At 40.0% G+C, this 21,693-nt stretch overlaps 1 protein-coding gene across 7 annotated transcripts in view; it reads right to left on the bottom strand.

The window, feature by feature from the left end:
* CSNK1D (casein kinase 1 delta) overlaps window positions 1-21,693 on the bottom strand; it is an 87,975-nt gene that overhangs the window by 40,561 nt on the left and 25,721 nt on the right. For all 7 annotated transcript variants that reach the window (XR_005227709.2, XR_005227710.2, XM_043528993.1 and 4 more), the window contains 6 exons: window positions 17,753-17,863; window positions 16,382-16,530; window positions 15,634-15,862; window positions 14,650-14,820; window positions 10,481-10,629; window positions 6,319-6,490 (listed from right to left, as the gene is read on the bottom strand). Coding sequence is in view for 5 of the 7 variants with exons in the window: in XM_043528993.1 (XP_043384928.1) it covers window positions 6,319-6,490; window positions 10,481-10,629; window positions 14,650-14,820; window positions 15,634-15,862; window positions 16,382-16,530; window positions 17,753-17,863 (981 nt within the window). In the remaining 2 variants the exon portion in view is untranslated. The remainder of the gene's footprint in view (window positions 1-6,318; window positions 6,491-10,480; window positions 10,630-14,649; window positions 14,821-15,633; window positions 15,863-16,381; window positions 16,531-17,752; window positions 17,864-21,693) is intronic.

Here is a 21,693-nt window from a genome sequence, read left to right as displayed (position 1 = left end):
GGACAGGCAGGGCAGAAAAGGTGGGGGAGTAGCACTGTATGTAAGGGAGCAGTATGAATGCTCAGAGCTCCGGTACAAAACTGCAGAAAAACCTGAGTGTCTCTGGATTAAGTTTAGAAGTGTGAGCAACAAGAGTGATGTAGTGGTGGGAGTCTGCTACAGACCACCGGACCAGGGGGATGAGGTGGATGAGGCTTTCTTCCGGCAACTCGCAGAAGCTACTAGATCGCACGCCCTGGTTCTCATGGGTGACTTTAATTTTCCTGATATCTGCTGGGAGAGCAATACAGCGGTGCATAGATAATCCAGGAAGTTTTTGGAAAGCATAGGGGACAATTTCCTGGTGCAAGTGCTAGAGGAGCCAACTAGGGGGGGAGCTTTTCTTGACCTGCTGCTCACAAACCGGGAAGAATTAGTGAGGGAAGCAAAAGTGGATGGGAATCTGGGGGGCAGTGACCATGAGTTGGTTGAGTTCAGGATTCTGACGCAGGGAAGAAAGGTAAGCAGCAGGATACGGACCCTGGACTTCAGGAAAGCAGACTTCGACTCCCTCAGGAAACGGATGGGTAGGATCCCCGGGGGGACTAACATGAAGGGGAAAGGACTCCAGGAGAGCTGGCTGTATTTCAAGGAATCCCTGTTGAGGTTACAGGGACAAACCATCCCGATGAGTCGAAAGAATAGTAAATATGGCAGGCGACCAGCTTGGCTTAACGGTGAAATCCTAGCGGATCTTAAACATAAAAAAGAAGCTTATAAGAAGTGGAAGGTTGGACATATGACCAGGGATGAGTATAAAAATATTGCTCAGGCATGTAGGAATGAAATCAGGAGGGCCAAATCGCACCTGGAGCTGCAGCTAGCAAGAGATGTCAAGAGTAACAAGAAGGGTTTCTTCAGGTATGTTGGCAACAAGAAGAAAGCCAAGGAAAGTGTGGGACCCTTACTGAATGAGGGAGGCAACCTAGTGACTGAGGATGTGGAAAAAGCTAATGTACTCAATGCTTTTTTTGCCTCTGTCTTCACGAACAAGGTCAGCTCCCAGACTGCTGCGCTGGGCATCACAGCATGGGGAGTAGATGGCCAGCCCTCAGTGGAGAAAGAGGTGGTTAGGGACACAGTATTCAAGGTGTAGGCACACCATATATTTATGCAGGAGCATTATGATTCTGATGATGATGATATTTTCTGTCTTATTTTCTATACCTTTCCTAATAGTTCCTAACAGACTGTTAGCCTTTTTGACAGCTACTGCATACTGAGTGGACATTTTCAGAGAACGGTCCACAGTGACACCAAGATCCCTTTCTTGGGTGGCAAGAGCTAATTCAGAATCCATCATATACATATAGTTGGGATTATTTTTTCCAATGTTCATTACTTTGCACTTAACATTCAATTTCATCTGCCATTTTCTTGCCCAGTCACCCAGCTTTGTGAGATTCCTGTGTAACTCCTCGCAGTCTGCTTTGGACTTGACTATCTTGAATAATTCTATATTGTCCAGAAACATTGCCACTTCTGTTCACCATCTTTTGCAGATCATTCATTAATATGTTGAACAGTACAGGTCCCAGTACAGATTGCTGGGGGACCCCATTATTCACCTCTTTCCACTAGGAAAACTGATTTATTCCTACCCTTTAAACCTGTTTTATTTAGTAGAAGACAAACAGGATTGTCTTGATCTCCTCAGCTCAAGTATAAAACATCAAGCCCTAGAAATTCATTAGCTATGCTGTTAGCTGAGGGACCAGCAGTCAGTTGCACCAGATGCTGTTCTCCTGTGACAAGAAATCTTAGAATCATAGAATAACAGAGTTGGAAGGGACCTCTGGAGGCCATCTAGTCCAACCCCCTGCCCAGAGCAGGACCAATCCCAACTAAATCATCCCAGCCAGGGCTTTGTCAAGCCTAACCTTAAAAACTTCTAAGGAAGGGGATTCCACCACCTCCCTAGGTAACGCATTCCAATGTTTCACCACCCTCCTAGTGGTTCCTAATATCCAACCTAAATCTCCCCCACTGCAACTTGAGACCATTACTCCTTGTCCTGTCATCTGCTATCACTGAAAATAGTCTAGATCCATCCTCTTTGGATCCACCTTTCAGGTAGTTAAAAGCAGCTATCAAATCCCCCCTCATTCTTCTCTTCTGCAAACTAAACAATCCCAGTTCCCGCAGCCTCTCCTCATAAGTCATGTGTTCCAGACCCCTAATCATTTTTGTTGCCCTACGCTGTACTCTCTCCAATTTCTCCACATCCTTCTTGTAGTGTGGGGCCCAAAACTGGACACAGTACTCCAGATGAGGCCTCACCAGTGTCAAATAGAGGGGAACGATCACGTCCCTCGATCTGCTGGCAATGCCCCTACTTATACACCCCAAAATGCCATTGGCCTTCTTGGCAATATGGGCACACTGTTGACTCATATCCAGCTTCTCATCCACTGTTACCCCTAGGTCCTTCTATGCAGAACTGCTGCGTAGCAAATTCGGTCCCTAGTCTGTAGCGGTGCATTGGATTTCTTCCGTCCTAAGTGCAGGACTCTGCACTTGTCCTTGTTGAACCTCATCAGATTTCTTTTGGCCCAATCCTCCAATTTGTCTAGGTCCCTCTGTAACCTATCCCTACCCTCCAGCGTATCTACCACTCCTCCCAGTTTAGTGTCATCTGCAAACTTGCAGAGGGTGCAATCCACACCATCCTCCAGATCATTAATGAAGATATTGAACAAAACCGGCCCCAGGACTGACCCTTGGGGCACTCCGCTAGATACCGGCTGCCAACTAGACATGGAGCCATTGATCACTACCCGTTGAGCCCGACAATCTAGCCAACTTTCTACCCACCTTGTAGTGCATCCATCCAGCCCATACTACTTTAACTTGCTGACAAGAATACTGTGGGAGACCGTGTCAAAAGCTTTGCTAAAGTCGAGGAATAACACGTCCACTGCTTTCCCTTCATCCACAGAACCAGTTACCTCATCATCTTGTCTTGGAGGAGCAGGGAGAAGAGGGAAGAGAAGATCTTTGGACAGATGCAGGAACTCAGATATAACCAAGTCTGCCATGTCCAGATAGGTGAGACTATGGATCATTCTGGGTCTCTTCTGCCAAATCTCCATATTTCAAGGATGAATGGAAATGGAGGAAAGGTGTAAGAGGAGCTCTTTCTTGTCCGTGTAAAAAAGGTATCTAAAACAGATGGGATCTCTGCTTGGTCTCAAGCAGATCTTCACATGAGCCACCGAAGATCTGAATGCTTACTTGTGATGGATGATGTAGCCCATAGTAGGATATAATAGCTAGCAAAATAATCCTAATCCAGCCAGCAGTATCAATTAATATGTTTCTTTTTCTGAAATTAATCCATTTTATTCTTATATTTTATTAGTATTAATTCCTTGGAATTTAGGATGTGTTGAGATATGTGTTTCCTAATAATAAGTTTTGCTGAAATGCAAGAAGCCTACCGGCCTGTAAGATCTGCTATATTGCAAAAAGTATAATCAGTTAAGAATATGTCAGCATAAAGGCTGGCAACCTTTGGCACAGATGAGAATGGTCCCTGAACTTTTGGGAACCAGAGGGAGGAACTATCCACATCACATCACAGGTTTATTCAGCTTCTACAGCTGGTTGGTAACCGCAGGGTACACCACAACTTGGAGGTCATCAAGAGAGCCTAGGTTGGCAGTTTTCGAATGAGATAATGCTTATGAATATATTTAGAAAGTAAGTGTCATAATCCACTAATCTATAGTAGAAGGGTACCCATTAATTTTGTAGGGTACGGAAATAAGATTTGGGTATAGTAAGTTGGGCCTGAATTACATAGGTCAGGATCCTATAAAATACCTTGTAAGAGAGCTCTTAGGAGGTAGCTTCTGCTGGGTTCAGCTCTTCTAAATTCTAAGCTCTTCTAACTCCTGAAGCTTCGGTTTCTTGGAGTGCTTTTTCCAGTTCTCCTATACTCTATAGATTACCTTTTCATCTATCTATTCTATCTTCTATCACGCTATTAGCACAGCTTGTGCAGTACACTATAATACTCAACATTCCTAACCATTGGGGAAGCCAGCACCATCGCGTAATCAGGCATGCCAGGAGTGAGGCTGGTCCTTCACCTCCTATTACCGTGTCCTCAAGGAAGGGTATGAGTATGTTAGGTTAAGGTACTTCTACTAGAAATGGTACCACCAGGAGTTCTGGAATTCTTTTACTGTTTTGCAGTTATAAGTTTCAATGCATTTCTTATTTTTATGTTAATTTCAATAAAGGTTTTATCCATTTGGTATTGTCCGCAGTGTATGTGTTCTTGCCAAGCACCCCGAGAATCCTCTCCCGATATAGAACTCTCTGAGTTCTTGAACTCTGTAGTCTGAATTGGATAAGAACCTATAAATCTTCTGGTCGGATGCGATCAGTGGTGAGCCACAACAACTAACCCATCAAATTCAGGACTGCAATGAGGTGTCCCCTTCCATTTGATGTAAGCAACCTTTTTTTTTTTTTTTTTTTTTAAAGTGTTAAGTGCAGAGCAGATATTATTGTAATGAACCATCCACACCGATTACTTATAGACCGATTACTTATAGACAGAGGCAACACAATTATGTTTCTGATCTGTGGTGAAAAGATTTGTAAGCCAGCCTGATGGCCCTCAGCTCTAGCAAGTTTATGAGGAACTGCTCCTCATTAGGCTTCCAAAGTCCACAGACAGAGACCCTAAATGTCTTCCCCAACCTAGATTGGAGGCATTCATGACATTTGTTATCAGAATAGACTGAGAGAAATGCATTTTTAAGACATTCCCTTGTTTTAGCCACTACCATAGGGAGGTCTGAAGGAGAAACATTAATAAAATGGGACATGATAGAAGTATATAAAATAATGGTCTAGAGAATGTGGATTAGAAGCTTCTGTTTTTCCCATCTCATAACACAAGAACAGGGGACATAATGATATAAGGAAATACTCTTTTGTTTAATACATAATTTGACTGTGGAACTCACTGCCACAGGATGTTGACGAGGCTACTACTTTAGCACACTTCAGAAAGAGAGCAAACATTTGTATGGATAAAAAGAATATCTAGTGTTATAATGGCTAATATTAAACAGTATGAAAGGTTTCTAAAACTTGTGCTTCAGAGTTTAACCCAATTTCTAATGAAGGAAAAGGATAAAACTTTCATGGGGGGGGAAAAGAGAGGGGCAGATTATCCCTCATCTGTCAACTGCGGGCTTTCTCGCCCCTTCCTGTGAAGCATCTGCTACTGGCTACAGTTTGAAACAGAATGCTGGACTAGATGGATCACAGGTCTGATTCGGCAATTCCTAATTTTGGGTAAGACCAAAGGTGAATTAAAACATCAAAAATTTGAAAAAGTGAACTTTTCAACCTAAAACTAACAATGAGATTTGTTTTTGTAATATGAAGTAAAAAGGGAGAGGTCGGTTCCAGCAGGAAGATGGGGCTTGAGGGAGCTCTGTGCTTCCCTTCAACTACTGTTCCAATATGTTCAGTAACAGCATGTCTTGACACATGATTTCTGCAGTGAGGTTCTACGGAGGTAATGTTATGAAAAAGAAATTGATTTTATTATTTGAATAAGTGGAAGTCAGTACGGAATTACTGATCTGTTATGTAACAGCAAGATCAAAGGTGTCATTTCAGTTTGCCACTGTGCTGGAAATCTATTTTCTCATGATAACTATGCTGAGGTGCAATAAAAGATCTAAGCCCAACTTCAGTACTTAACTCTTTAAAAAAGCCTTGAAGGAAAAAATAATAGATCAGTCCTATGGGACCTTATGTTATTCCTTACATAAGTAGAAAATCATTTTGGTATACAATGAAAATAAAATCACCATAAGGGAAAATCTCTTTACATACTATTTTTTACATTTATTAGTCTGAAGTGGGGACTCAGCAAAACACTTACAAATGTAACGACTATAAATGGAATGTCCTAAGAATAAAAGTTAGCTTGGAAAAGATGATCTTTTTGCAGTGAGTAAAGTGTTTAATTGTTACCAAACCAAAGCAGGTATTTAAGGCAAGAATCCAAATTAGACTAGCACGTAGCAAGGCAATTATTACGCACAGCAGAAAGGAAAATCTCTTCCAGTAATTTATGGAAAGAACAGCATTTACAGAGAGTATGTTTACAAAATATCTCCCTAATCCTGGTTATTTACTCAAATTGATTTTGAAGGACTACAAAATGGTATATTTCAGTAACGAGGAAGTAGCTGAAGAATAGCATAGTCTGTAAGATGAGTCTGCCCCAGGAATTTGATTACTTACCAGTATGCGAAGTTGGAGTAAGGGGAGGAGGCGGAGCTACGTCTTGCGTTCCCCTCAGCCTCCCAGAGGCAGTGGAGGGTAAACCACGTACTGCAGGATTTCGTGTATGTCTCAATCTTTCCTCTCGTTCTCTCCTTTCACGTTCAGCATCTTCAGCCGCTCTGCTTGCACCCTGTAAGTCATGAGACTAGTTAACAATTAGGGTGAGTATTGAGTTTAGTACTCTATTTCATATAAATACTAATGACTAAAATAACATTTAACACATGGAGCGTGAAACAGAACCTGACCATTTGTTACTATTGCTGTAAGTTCCCATCAAAACTACAGTATTTAATTTAATTTGTATTTCATTATAGCATCCAGATATTATAGTTATGAGAAGGACTGTGGTGTCAGAAATCCTACCTAACACATGTCCATTGTCATGGCATCTGGGTACCTCACAACAGTTACAAGTAACAGTAATTGCCTTCTTCCAAAAATTCGGAAGTTGACCTCACAAACCCCAGAACCTGCTTTGATGGGAAAATACCAATTAAAGATCTGATTGTACTTGATCTTACTTTCTACCCTAAAGCTGATCACACTCACAGAGCACAAGAGGAGTGAATTCATAGGTGAAGGACTTGACTGAGAACACCCTTTTCCTAGGTCTAAAAAATACACCAGAAACAACCCTGCTGATGTAAAGGCTTGTCTTCACTACAGAGATTGACACTGATGCAATCGATGCAGAAGGGGTCGATTTAGCAGCTCTAGTGAAGACTCGCTAAATCAATGGCAGAGCACTCTCTGGTGGACTCCGGTACTCCAGCTCTCTAAGAAGAGTAAGGGAAGTCAACTGAACAGCGTCTCCCATTGACGCAGCGCAGTGAAGACACTGGGGTAAGTCGACCTAAGCTACATGGACCCCAGCTATGTTATTCACTTAGCTGGAGTAGCATAACTTGGGTCGACTTACCCCAGTAGTGAAGAGAAGCCCTTAGCCATTGTGACAGGACATAGTGGTAAAACAATCTTTAGGGTTCCATATCACTCAAGATTTACATCAATCAGCACCTGAAGCTGCACTCAGAAGTATGAAACACTGGTATAATATAATCTTAGCATATCACTATCTCAAGAGCTGAACCATTTCATTCTCCACAAGCTGAGTCTGCTTGAAACTCTTAGGGAGGCTACAGGCAGAGGACATTGCAGTAATCTAGTTTTGAAGTGAAAAGCAAGAATCAGCATTAGGACAGCATCTGGTTCAAGCTACTACCAACTTTCAAAAAATCCAGGAGTAGGGCATTGATCAAACAATATTCTGAACTCGCAAACTAAGTTATGTAACTTGCACAAATTTCTGTAGATCCCATTCAATCCATATAAAATGCAGCTGCTAAGATCTCCTTACCAGTTGATCTGATCACATCCCTGGCCCCCTCTGAATATGCAGAATGATTCCCTTCACTTATGTACTGCATCAACTTTTCCTGGCATTACCGCAAACTTCTATTTAGCACTTTTTTTTTCTTGTCTCTTCTGTCAAAGATGTCTAGGGGTTTGAATAATGCCAACTTTGACCCCATTCGTCCACATCTCTCAGCTGTCACCATGCTTTCTCTTATGTTGTCCTCTGTGTATGCAACTCCATTCCTGAACTGATCTATAAAGCCATGTTCCTTTCTTTCATTTAAATCCCTCTTGAAGATACACCTCTTTCCGGAGGCATAACAAAAGCAGCTGACAAAATCACTGACTTACTTATTTAACTTATACTTTAAACTGCTCATCCATGCTGAAGGACTGAATGCTGAGGTGGACAGACATAAGAACACTGCAACTGAACCTGTGAATTGGTCTGGAGGAAATACATGCGGGGCTGAATGGTGGAGAATTAGAATTTCACTTAAAAACCAATCATAACAAAAAGCGTTCAGTCACCCCCTGATCATTTTGCCCCTTTCCTCCTCCCTTGGTGGTTTTTTTTCCTCCAGATTATAAGCCTTTCCAAGCAAGGTGTGTGTCATCTTCTATGTTTAGGAGGGACACAACATGGGAACTAATGCAATATAAAGTTTTAAAAATTATTTGTTTTTGTAGATGTTTTATAAGTTTGTGTAGTTTGCATTTTCTGATAAACGAGATGCAGCAAATTTTTCTTTGAATGATCTGAGATTCATAGTAATGAAAGTAGGATGGGCAGCAGCAAGATCAGAAATTTTGTTTCAACGAATAGCTTGAAGAAAACTGGGATGGAGATCACCAGAATTAGAGCTACAATAGCAGAATTATATTGTCCCAAACATTCCCTACATCTCTCCAGAATGCAGCATTGATCAGGTGTCCCAAGAGCAACAGACTCTGCAAACTTTGAAAACCCTTTCTGTACAAAAGCATAATAAAAACTCCAATAAATATTATTCTGAGCACAGGGGTTCAATCAAAAGATTTCCTACTTTGGGGAAGGCCACTTGTGCGAAAGTTCTCCCTCATTATCAATTATTGTCCTGTTCCTCCTACTCTAGGTATTAGACATCCATTATTCTGGTACAGTGATTTCTAGTAATTACTGGTTATGTCTACCCTGCAATGTAAGCCTGGTCTCAGATTCCGGCTTGAGCCCAGACCACTGTTTCATCTACAAACAAATCTCTCAGAATGGTGGGAACAAGGTAGTAGTACCCTTTGTGGTTTATAGACTCTTGTGCTCCTTGAGGAGGGCAAACTATGGGCATATGAGACCCATCAATGGCCCCACTGCAATCTGGAAAACCCCATTCTCTCAAAATCAGCAGTTACTTCAGGAATATCTTTTATGCTCGCCACCTTGGGATAAACCACGTGCCTGATTGACTGAGAAACCTCTCCCACCACTTTACCCACACCAAACTGGTTTGCAACGGAGGTGTAGCAGCCTGGGGTAGCCAATTTCCAGATGGCTACAGCAACCTGCTTCTGGACCAGTAAGGGTGGCTTCATGCATGTCTTTACACTAGTGGGTTGGGGAAACTGTTCACTAAACTCCAGAAACAGCTTTCTTCATGCAAAAGTTCTGGAAACACTGCTGGTCATCCCAGGTCTGCATGATGATGTGATTCCATCAGTCTGTTCTTGTGGCCCTGCGCCAAAAGCACTAGTCTACATAGGGGGCATCAGCAGCTATATGGAATGTCATGAACAGCCTTAGCCAGTGAGAGGTCTGCCACGCCTGGGTACTCCCTCTCCTCCTCCTCGTGGTCCATCATAATCTCTTTCAGTTGCTTTTGGTGGGCCAAAAAACACTGCCACAATGTCCACCAGCGGTTCACGGAAGCTCTGCCCATTTCCTGACACAGGAGTGAAAACAAAAGCAAAATAAGTTCCTGAAAAGGCACCTTCTTCACGATGCTGAGACCACACAGACCAAAAAGACTGATAGGCAAGACGTGTTGGTGGGATGTTCAAACTTGCAGGGTGGATGGTCAAGTTTTCCCGCACTGCACTACAGTCAAAGGGCTAGAGCAGCTACATTTCAGGAAGGCACCAGGGAGTCTGGGATGTGGCTGGTTTGACTCAGGTCTGTGCGCTGCAGTATGGATCCTGGAGCCCCAGGTTCAAGCTCAGGTTAGAAAAATTTTAATATAGGGTTAACAATCAGTGTAGACTAACTCTGGACTTGCACTGCAGTGTAGATGTACTATGATCCCAGAGAGTGACAGAAATTAGATTTTCGATGTAAAGAATTAAATGTAACACATTTTCACCTACAAGTTAAGGAATAAATTTACTAGAGAGTTTCAATAGTGATCTCATTTGAAAATTAACATCTTGCCACTTATTAATTCATAATGAGAAGTTCCAATTCCCCTTAAGATTTTATTCTTAGTGTAAGGAACGTACTAGTTGATTTGAACATCTCAGTATTTCTTCAAGCCAATGTTCTCTCTCTCTTTACTAAAGAAATGAAAAGGCACTGTAGAAAATCATCTTCAAGCTTTCAGACTGCACTCAAACACCAAAAGAAAGCTGGGCCCTCAGAAATGTCTGAACACAGGGAGTCTAGGGTAGCACAGTCAAAATATACACTGTTAGTAAAGAAATCAAACTTAAAATATATAGCAGCTATCCTAAATAGAAGAATTCAATTCTTCCAATGGCCTCTTTGACTAAGTCAGCAATGTTCTCTACTTACAAATTTGAGCATGTTCCAGTCAAATACATAGTCATAGGAGAAGCCTTGTCGGTGGAACAGGTTTCTGAATAACTGTCTTAGATAAGAATAGTCTGGTTTGTCATCAAAACGCAAAGAGCGGCAGAAATTCAGGTATGTAGCAAACTCGGCTGTAACAAGAGAAATCTAGTTTACTAGCTTCATATTTACTTTTAAATAATTGTTCCAAAATTAATGTACTGTTTTCTGGGATAGTACAGTTTTATCATCCTTTTCTACATGTAACATTATCTTCTCAACACTTCCTTCAGACACATCAAGCAAACAAAAAGATGCAGCACCATTTTAGTTGCTAAGCTATTAATTTTTCCTGGGGCAACTGTAATATTTACACTGCCAAGTGTACAGAAATTCTAAAGCCTAAATACATTAAGATTTGGTTCAAGGATATAAATGTCACAGAATCCCCTGAACGAAAGGAAAAATCAAAACCATAATGCTGGGACCTGGAGGAGACAGTACTGTGTCTCAATGGCACGGAGACAGGGTGGAGCAAGGAAATGGTAGAAAATAAACTACTGAATGGACTCCATCTAAAAAGATGTGGGCATCAAAGGAAGGATTTGTGTGATATTCCATATTTCATCATCAATCACACAGTAGGTAGAGACTCTACTTGCCAGCAGCGGAGAACATGATCTGAGGGAAGAGTCCCCACCAAAATAGCTGAAGGTGGGAGAGGAAAGAACAGGTTAGACTCCTACAGTAGCAATGAGCACAGTGGACAGGAAAGACTGTCTTATTTTGTGTGTGCCATTCACTGCTTCTTAATTTATATTGTACTTCTCAGGATAGGGCCAGTCTCTATTTATGTAAAATTCCATGGAAGAGTATTCAATTTTGCTATTGGACACATCTATGTATTTAAAATGCAAAATGTGGCATAGCCTGCATCTACATAAAGGCAATAAACATGGGGAATGTTTAAAACATTGAATAAGCCACACTGAAATCATATCAAGTATCAGGCGGTAGCCATGTTAGTCTGTATCCACAAAAACAACAAGGAGTCCGGTGGAATCATGTAGTGTTTTGGATTTTTTAATACTTTAAACGTTTGGGTTTTATATTTTATATATATATATAGGCTGTCAATCACAGTTAACTCGCGATTAACTCAAAATAATTTATCACGATTAATCGCACTTATAAACTATAGAATACCAATTGAAATTTATTAAACATTTGCATGTTTTTCCTACATTTTCAATATTGATTTCAGTTACAACACAGAATACAAATTGCACAGTGCTCACTTTATATTATTTTTTATTACAAATATATGTACTGAAAAATGATAAAAAATAGTTTTCAGAGTAGTATTTTTCAATTCACCTCATACAAGTACTGAAGTGCAATCTCTTTATCGTGAAAATGTAACTTACAAATGCAGATTTTTTTTTGGTTACGTAACTACACTCAAACAAAACAGTGTAAAACTTTAGAGCCTATAAGTCCATCCAGTCCTACTTCTTATTCTGCCAATCGTTAAGACAAACAGGTTTGTTTACATTGACAGGAGATATTGCTGCCTGCTTCTTATTCACAATGTCACCTGAAAGTGAGAACAAGTGTTCATTCGCATGGCACTTCTGCAGCCGATGTTGCAAGGTATTTACATGTCAGATATGCTAAACATTCATATGCCCCTTCATGCTTGGACCACCATTCCAGAGGACATGCTTCCATGCTGATGATGCTCGTTAAAAAAATAATGCGTCAATTAAATTTGTGACTGTACTCCTTCAGGGGAGAATTGTATGTCTCCTGCTCTGTTTTACCTGCATTCATTTCACGTTATAGCAGTCTCGATGATGACCCAGCACATGTTCGTTTTAAGAACACTTTCACAACAAATTTGACAAAACACAAAAGGCACCAATGTGAGATTTCTGAAAGTAGCTACAGCACTTGACCCAAGGTTTAAGAATCTGAAGTGTCGTCCAAAATCTGAGAGGGATGAGGTCTGGAGCATGCTTTTAGAAGTCTTAAAAGAGCAAGAACCCACAAGAAACTACAGAACCCAAACCACCAAAGAAGAAAATCAACCTTTTGCTGGTGGCATCTGACTCAGATGATGAAAATGAACATTCATCAGTCTGCACTGCTTTGGATCGTTACCAAGCAGAACCCATCATCAGCATGAAAGCATGTCCTCTGGAATGGTGGTTGAAGCATGAAGGGACATATGAATCTTTAGCAAAGGAATTCTCAAACGGTGGGTTGTGACCACTCAGGTGGTCGCGAGGTTATTACGTGGGAGGGTTGCAAGCTGTCAGCCTCCATCCCAAGCCCCACTTTGCCTCCAGCATTTATAATGGTGTTAAATATGTTTAAGAGTGTTTTTAACTTATAAGGGCGGGGATGGGTCGCACTCAGAGGCTTGCTATGTGAAAAGGGTCACCAATACAAAAGTTTGAGAACCACTGCTTTAGCACATCTGGCACGTAAATATCTTGCAACACCAGCTACAACAGTGCCATGCGAATGCCTGTTCTCACTTTCAGGTGACATTGTAAACAAGAAGCAGGCAGCATTATCTCCTGAAAATTGTAACCAATCTTGTTTGTCTGAGTGACTGGCTGACCAAAAAGTAGGACTGAGTGGACTTTTGGGCTCTAAAGTTTTACATTGTTTTATTTTTTAATGCAGTTATTTGTCTGTACATAATTCTACATTTGTAAGTTCAACTTTCATGATAAAGAGATTGCACTACAGTACTTGTATGAGATGAACTGAAATATACATTTTTTTTGTTTTACAGTGCAAATATTTGTAATAAAAAATATAAAGTGAGCACTGTACACTTTGTATTCTGTGTTGTAACTGAAATTAATATATTTGAAAAAGTAGTAAACATCCAAACGTATTTAAAATAAATGGTATTCTATTGTTAACAGCACGATTCATTTTTTTAATTGCTTGACAGCCCCAGTATATATGCGTGTGTATATATATACACATATATATACACATATATATACACACACACACACTAGGGCTACACCCTCCATGCAATAAATTAAATTATACATACACACAGTGGCAGAGTTAACGTTCCTTGAGAACTTTAGACTGCAAGATTCCCATTTTTTATATTTTCAACCATAATGTTGCATTCACATTGTATTTAATTTTAAGGAAACAAAGCTGACAACTTGAATGGTACAGAGAAGATAGATCAGGATCTTCTGTTGCCTCTTGTAACACAAGAACAAAGGGACAATCAATTAAATTGAAAGGTAGCAAAAGTCAAAACATATGAAAAGAAATATCTTTTTCACACTACTCCAACTGTGGAAGTGTCACCACAGGCAGTTGTTGAGGCCAAGAACTTAGCAAGATTCAAAGACTGGACATTTATACGGCTAACAAAAATGTTCACATTTTTAGTTAATGATAAAACAAACTGTGGAAGAGATTAAACCTTGCGTGTCAGGGTTTAAATCAATTTTTAACTGCCAGAGATTAGGAAGATAACTAAATTTTGGGGGGAACGGCCAGCGTGACTGGGCAGATCAAATGTGGGGGAAAACACCGGCCTAATGTAAGGTTTCTTGCATTTTCCTCTGAGGCATTTGGTGTTGGCCACTGTCAGAGACAGGATACTGGATCAGATGGATCATATAGTCAATCCAGTATGGTAATTCCTATTCTCCATGTTCCCAAGTACAGCAGATACTATTGGTGCATCTGACTTTGCAATCCAGCCCATTCAAACAATGGGATGAAAACCTTGAACTGGTCAACTCCTATAAATAATTATTTTTGTCTATCTTCATACAGCACAGCATTTTTACAAGAGCACAAAGTATGATAAAAGTACAGAGTCAGGAGAGACCGCTTTCAATCCCAAAGTCCCAGTGAATACACATTAAAAAAAAATATAAAATTGAAGGTGAGGAGAGCTGGTCAAGGGACAGAGGAGGTCCTGACAAGCAAGTGTGATGTCCATGTACATAAACATTTAGCCCATCATGGAGTTTGATATGCCTATTTATGAACAGATGTCAAAGTAATCACTAAATTAATATAGCTTAAAACTTAAATAGCAATAGAACCTACTATTCAATGTCAAGTAAAAAAAAAAAAGCTAACTTTGTCAATACACCATCAAAAGGATAACTTACAAGGATATCCTTTACACAAAACCTCAATGGGTGTAGACATTTTCTTTTCACTGATACGTTCATATTTCTGTCTTTTTGTTGCTGCCTTCAGTCCCTGCCATGGGAGGGAGCCCAGGTTAAAATACATCAGTACATAGCCCAAGGACTCCAAGTCGTCTCTGCGAGACTGCTCTACAAGAGTATAAAAGTGGAGTTGTTAGATTTGATGTTCTGATGTGAAGGTACAAAAATGTTTATGCCACAAACTGTCACTGAAAGCCTTACAAATACATAATATATGGCTAAAGGTCAGTAAGTCCATCTTAAACTTGCCAATAATTAGAAACAGTTATCCCTCTTGCAGTTATGCAAAAACTTGCTAATTCCTTGGAACCATTAGTTTCCTGCTTTTATTCCTACCTGCAGACATAAGCCTAAAGAAATCACACACATAAGCCCAACTTAACCACCCCCACTATTGTTATATCTTTTCTTTCCTCCTGGGATTCAGGGTTTCAACATCTTAAACTCTATTGGGAGGATGGCCAGAAATGAGATAGGGATATTATGTCAAAAGGTGTTAAATGGTTCTTATCAATCAGTTATTTGATTTATAGACAATTGCAGAGGTGTCTGAATTTGTGGCTCTGCTAAATAGGAGGCAGGGACTCTGTGTGCCTCTCCTCCCTCCACATTTGCACCCTTTCAGTTTTCTAATTTCCCCCCAAACATCAACAGGGTTCTGCATATTGTTGCCTAAAATATTTCCTGAAATTTTGGAATTTATTGGATGCAGCATTCAAAAGTTATTGCATGACAAATAGGCAGCATCAAGTTGAGTGTAAGCCTTGCAAGCTCAGCCAATAGTACATATCAATGCATCAGCTGCAAAAGAATTATCTGCTTGCTAAAAGGATTTATCCAGACTGTATATTTCATTAACTGAATACTCAAAATGACAGATACATATTTTGCTAGACAGAAAGCGATCTTCCTCCAGCTCACCAATTCCAAGATGAGTGTTTATAGATGCATAACGGGCAGTTCCTGTTAAGTTTTTATTTTCACGATATGGAATGTGCTGGTGAGTTCGAGCATCCCGATACTTCTTGGCTAACCCAAAGTCTATTATGTAGACCAGATTGCCTTTCTTTCCCAGACCCATCAGGAAGTTATCAGGTTTTACATCTCGGTGGATGAAATTCTTAGAGTGGATATATTCAATTCGACTAATCTAGATACAGAGAAGAAATTAATTCAAGAGACATTGTGCATGAATTTCTGTTACTAGAAACAGTCCTAAAAACAAATTTCTTTACCTGTTTTATCATTTAAAATATCAGATTATTAAAAGAAATGGATTTTACAAACAGCTTACTTTTCACTATATTGTTTTCATATCTTTCTCCAGTTCCCTCACCTTAGTAAATTTCACGTTTGTTTCTACTCAGCTTCACTTTCTGGCTCTTTTGCACTAGCACAATGTAACAATGTCTAGATAGTAAACAATTCAGAAGAATATTTAAATTCCAGTAAAAACTGTTTTAATTTAAACATTCATCAAAATTATTGATTTAAAAGTTTTGCATTTACAAAAATAAACCTAATTTTGAGTGTTACAACCTTTAAAAGAGATCACAAACCCCACCCACCTCTGAATTCCTGAAAAGGGATATAGCTGAGTAAACGCTCTTTGAAAACCTTAATATGACAAGTAGATTTCATCATCAAGAGCGTGAAAGCAATTTCCTACCATTTGGTCAGCAAGCAACAGGACTGTCTTCAGACTGAATTTCCTTGAACAAAAATTGAATAGATCTTCAAGGCTTGGTCCCAACAACTCCATCACCATTACATTATAGTCTCCTTCAGCTCCACACCATTTAATTGTGGGAATACCCACTAGAACAGAGAAAAATAGTTTATTCACAGTACTTTTCATCTGAGTTTCTATAGGTCATGAACATGGATCTTCAAGACCCTTAAAACAGATTTAAAAAACACATTATTCTGTAAAATTTTAAATATTCCCAATGAGGGCTATTTTGTGTTTCCAGTGATGTATAATATTTTACACTATGTAAAGGATTTTTGAGAACATAAACCTACGACTCTGCAGAAGGACTAACAAAATTTCTAACAGGAGATATCTAAACTTACATCCTCCTCTTTCAAAAAAACTGACACACATATTGTGCTAAGCAGGTAATCCCATGCATTGGTGCTTTGTTGGATCAGGGCCTTAGACAACATTTCATATATTCATACAGTCCCTGTAAGGGGGTAAATAGCTCCATTATACAGATGGGGAGCCTGTGACAAGTAAGTGACGGAGGCAAAGTGACAGAGAATGTGCTTGTCAGAACAAGCTTTAGAACTCAATTTCCTGGTTTCCAGAACCATGATCATGTCACAATAAAAACATTTATCTGGGCTTAGTGTTTGAAATGGATTGCATTTATTTATTTATTTGAGGCAGTTAACAATAAAACTAAGTTAACTATATGTTTAGGCCCCAAACCTCTGTTGGGATCGGCTAGCATAATCCTCTGTGCCGGGGCAGCATTCCACTGAAGTCAATAAGACGTCAGTATTTTTACCTACCATAGGACGGCATGTGGTGGCTACTAAAATTCATGTCCTACTCTGCTACTCCTTGTCTTAGGAGGTCAAAATTATTTAAGAAGTGAGGGAATTCTCCCAGTCTAGTTCTAAGAAGCTAAAAACACAGAAGTGAGAATACTAGCAGTTGGCATCTTTAGTTATTTTTTTTTTCTGTTTATATAAATTTGTGTTCTGTCTGAAGGTAATTTTTGGAGGTAAAAACTTGACATTTTATAAAAATTCAAAATATTTAAGATGGAAGAACATCAGAAAAATTTAAAAGCTGAGAACCATCTCTTTTAAACTTTTAAAAAACTGAACGTAGAAAAGGAGCTAAATTTTAACATTTTTCTGAGTTGTGTTGACTAGATTAGTGAATGGTAGTGTTGGGGGCAAATCCTTGAACACAGAAAAACTGAAGGAAACCTCCCTCATCTCCAAAAGGGAACCTGAACACTAACGTATCTGATATCCATGAACACAGACAAAAATACTCTTATTAGCAGAAACTTAAGTTTACCTCCTCCCTGCATCATTTTGTAGATTTTACTCTCTATGTGGAGCTGAGGATGCTTGGTTTTCACACATTCCAATTTGATGGCAACCTCTTCACCGGCAGCAATGTCTGTTCCTAAAAACAGAAAAGGACAATCGATATAGAAAGGCAAGATATTTCTTTCCAAATGTGTTTCCTGTATGGAAATTGATAATTTCAATTAAACAAGATATTGACAAACTGTTCTATAATGATCAGATGACAGACTGACAATATCCTGAGTGAACCTTATGGAATTAAAATAAACTTTACTGAATGAAGTTAAACCGTATTGAGTTAGGGTTAACATTTTTGGCGTACATGGTATTAAAAATGCTATTGTATATGTGTTATTGTGGCACTGTATGTACCTTCTCTAATAGGGAGGGGGATGCTAATCTAGTTCCTCCATTATTTGTCCTTTGAAGCAATACCATGGAAAGGTACCCATATACTAGTTCAAACTGGATTCTCCATTATCCAAGAGACAACTAAAGGGTTTTTGGATAAATAGGCTGGTTATAAACTGGCCCATGGCAGAGGACCCCAATCCTTAGGGTAGGGTTGGAAGGACTTGGCCTACTGAGGCCTCATGAGACTGGGTGCTTATTCTGAGCTGAAGCTGTGATGAACTGGTAACCACAAAGAATGCTATGGGGTTGGGAGGCAGAGGTTGTTGAAGGACTGCTCCTGCCAGAATCTAAATTAGGGTGAACCTTGGTAAGCTTATTAACGTTCATATAGGTTTTTTTTATTGTTTTCTCTGTAATGCTTTTTAACTTAAGAATAATGTGGGCTTGAATAGGAAGTGCTGTGTGGTACCTCATAACTTTAGCAATTGCACCTGTTAACTGTTTCTGAAGAGAAAGCAAGCAGATGTTCTTGGGAAACCTGTCTGTGCTGGGAACAACAGTGAAGGCAGGAACTTCCCATTCTTTGTTCTGATATTACTACAGTTTCTACCCCAATATTAGAAGTGTCAGTGTATAACTGAAATGTTTTATCAAAATTATGTTTGATCAAAACAGGCCTTTTCTTTGTAAGGTTCATTATGGAAGTAACAACACCATTGAATTCCTTTACAAACCCAAGGTAAAACTTGGTTAGACCAATAGTAGATTGGATCTGCTCTTGCAGCATAATTCCTGTATGTTTCATATTATCTTGCCATGAGCCAATGAAAATAGCTAATTTATTCATACAAGCTCTGGCAAATGTTTGGAGCCCAATTAACATCAAGTCAATGTAGATATTAATGTTCTTCATAGCACAGGAATCTTGGCATTTAGCCAGGGAAGCAATATGGTAATGTGCCTCAGTTTCCCTTTTTATAAAGCACATTAGATCTGAAATGTCTTTTCTGCTGAGATAAGTTCCAAGACTGGTTATAGGCACTAGCTTTGAAATATCAGTATCACAAGGCCTTTTAACATAAAGTGTGTTCTTATGTATCACTCTTAACATGTTCAAGAGTTTTTCCAAAAGATTAGGTACATCATATATTTTTACAGTTCTTGGTATCAGCCACACATTAGTTACAAGAGTTAACATTAGCATTAATATTAACATCAAATCTATTATGAGCATATATTTACAAACATTTTTGTTATGCCATGCCTTTGGCTCAATACCATTGGGGTTTTGGCATTTTAGGGTTAACCTGTGGCTTCCATTTGCAAGATTAAGTTTTTTCCTTCCTCCCTGTTCCAGAGGGTCAAAAACTGAGCTCTCTTGTGTAACAGAATCCATTGGCTGGCTGGGTATGTCCTCTTTGCTAACAGCCACAGGTAAGTCTTTCTCCCCTCAGTCAGTCAGGTAATTTACAACAACAGACACTTGCTTGTTTACTCATTTTCAGATTCTTAACCTTTACCAATTCCAAGGCTGGACTCAGTCTTAAAGAGATACCATTCATTTTCACTAGCATGTTGGAAGGACAAAAGAACCTTGAGTCTATTACCAACCTCTGCTTTCACATGGAATCAGACGTTGAGTCCGCTTTGGCCTGGGCTACACTGGGGGGGAGTTTGAACTAAGATACGCAACTTCAGATACGCGAATAGCGTAGCTGAAGTCAAAGTATCTTAGTTCGACTTACCTGGCCATCCTCACGGCGGCGAGTCAACCGCGGCGCCTCCCCCGTCAACTCTGCTTACTCCTCCTGCTGAGGTGGAGTACAGGCGTCGATTCGGGGATCGATTTATCGCGTCTAGATGTGACGCAATAGATCAATCACTACCCGCATATCCGGCAGGTAGTGTAGACGTACCCTAAGAGACTACAAGACATATCCAAAGTATCTCGAGATGAGAGGTTACCTGCCATCCACTGTATTCGAGAGATTAACAGCACTGCTGTCCTGCTCTGTAGATTCAGCTACCCAGCCCTCCCTCTGAACCTGAGACAGAAACTGTTCATTTATAGAATCAACATGGAGACATTCCTGTCCCAACAACATTGTCCTCCCAGCAAGTTGGTTATCATAGGGCTGGTCGAATTCCCTGACAATCTTCATTCCATTTAAAACATTCTCAAAGCTATCCACACTGTTAGTGGGTAACACAGTTAAATCAACTTCATGCTCTCCTTGTGCCCTGGTCATGATATCAACCTGATTAAACAGAGTTGTCATATCTTTATGCAGCAACACACTAGGAACAGGCAAAATAGAAGCACCAGAATTGCCTGGCCCCTGGACTTTGTTATGACTATAACTGGATATGACCTAGTTACCATGTCATTCTCCCTAGGAAACAAACTTAGGAACATTTCCTTCCTGAGCTCCAGTTGAATCCAGAACCAACTCTGGTACAACTGATAAATTTTCAATCACCATAGGTTGACAGGCTTCAGACAAAGAGCTAGAGAGACACACTTTTGCAGCAGGCACACTGCTATTCTTAACAGACAAACAATTGGAGAGATCCTTTCCTTGTCCCAGCACCCATGGCTGATTTCACACACATACTTGGAAAGTGGGACAGCTTCCTTAGCAGGCAAGTTGCCACTCCCAACAGATAAACTGCTGTTCTCTACAGATAGTGTCTCATTATACTGAGCTACTTTAAGCAAATCACTTTTACCTTGTTCAGGCTCACTTTCACAAGCTTTACTAGCCAACAATCCATCACCCACAAACAATCTACCCTTTTCTTCCTCAACTAGGGCTTCAAACTGACCATCAACTTTAATCTGCTCTAGAGAAATATTTTCCTGACCAGTGAGTTCTCTCTGTGCTTTATCTAATTCCAGATTCTCTTCTGAGATATTAGACAGACATTCAGCAACTTCATTCACAGACAAACAGTTATTTTCCACCTTAGCCAGGTTAGAGTCACCCTCTCCCTGGTCACAGCATAATGGGTTAAACACAGACAACTTCTTAGTCTCAAACAACATACCAACATTGTTATAAACTGGACTTTCAAGAGGATACAGTTTCTGCTGTTCTTCCATTGCTTTTTTTGATTTGGAGCTTAAGTTTGTCCACTTCTGTTTCAGCTTGCAGCACTTCCATTTGCCTTCTGTAAGCTTCTTTGGCTCTCTCTCCAGCTTGCTTGGCTCTCTCTCCAGCTTCTTTTTCCAGCTGGGCCAAGGCTTGCTTCTCTTGCATTCAAAGTTCTGCCAGTCTTTGTTCATGTTCAAGACACAGGCTCTCTCTCAGGGCTTGTAGTTTGATTTCTTCTGCTGATGCCTTCTGGCTCATGGTCACTGATCTTTAACCTTTAAAATTCTCAATATCAAATTTCAAATTTTGAATAGCGTGGGGATCTAATCCAAAGCTTAATTGACCTGGTTCTGTGGATCCTGCCGACTATGCCACTGTAACCTCGCCTTTGTGGGTCACAACTGAGAATACCAAATTCAGAACAAACTGCTGAGAAATAGGGTGGACACACCCCAAAACTGGAGGTTATTCTCCCATG

Source organism: Chelonia mydas, chromosome 14 (assembly GCF_015237465.2).
Source record: "Chelonia mydas isolate rCheMyd1 chromosome 14, rCheMyd1.pri.v2, whole genome shotgun sequence".
In the NCBI taxonomy this organism is placed as follows: domain Eukaryota; kingdom Metazoa; phylum Chordata; order Testudines; family Cheloniidae; genus Chelonia; species Chelonia mydas.
The sequence above is the reverse complement of the archived record's forward strand: the minus strand, read 5'-3'. Positions and strand labels throughout refer to the sequence as shown.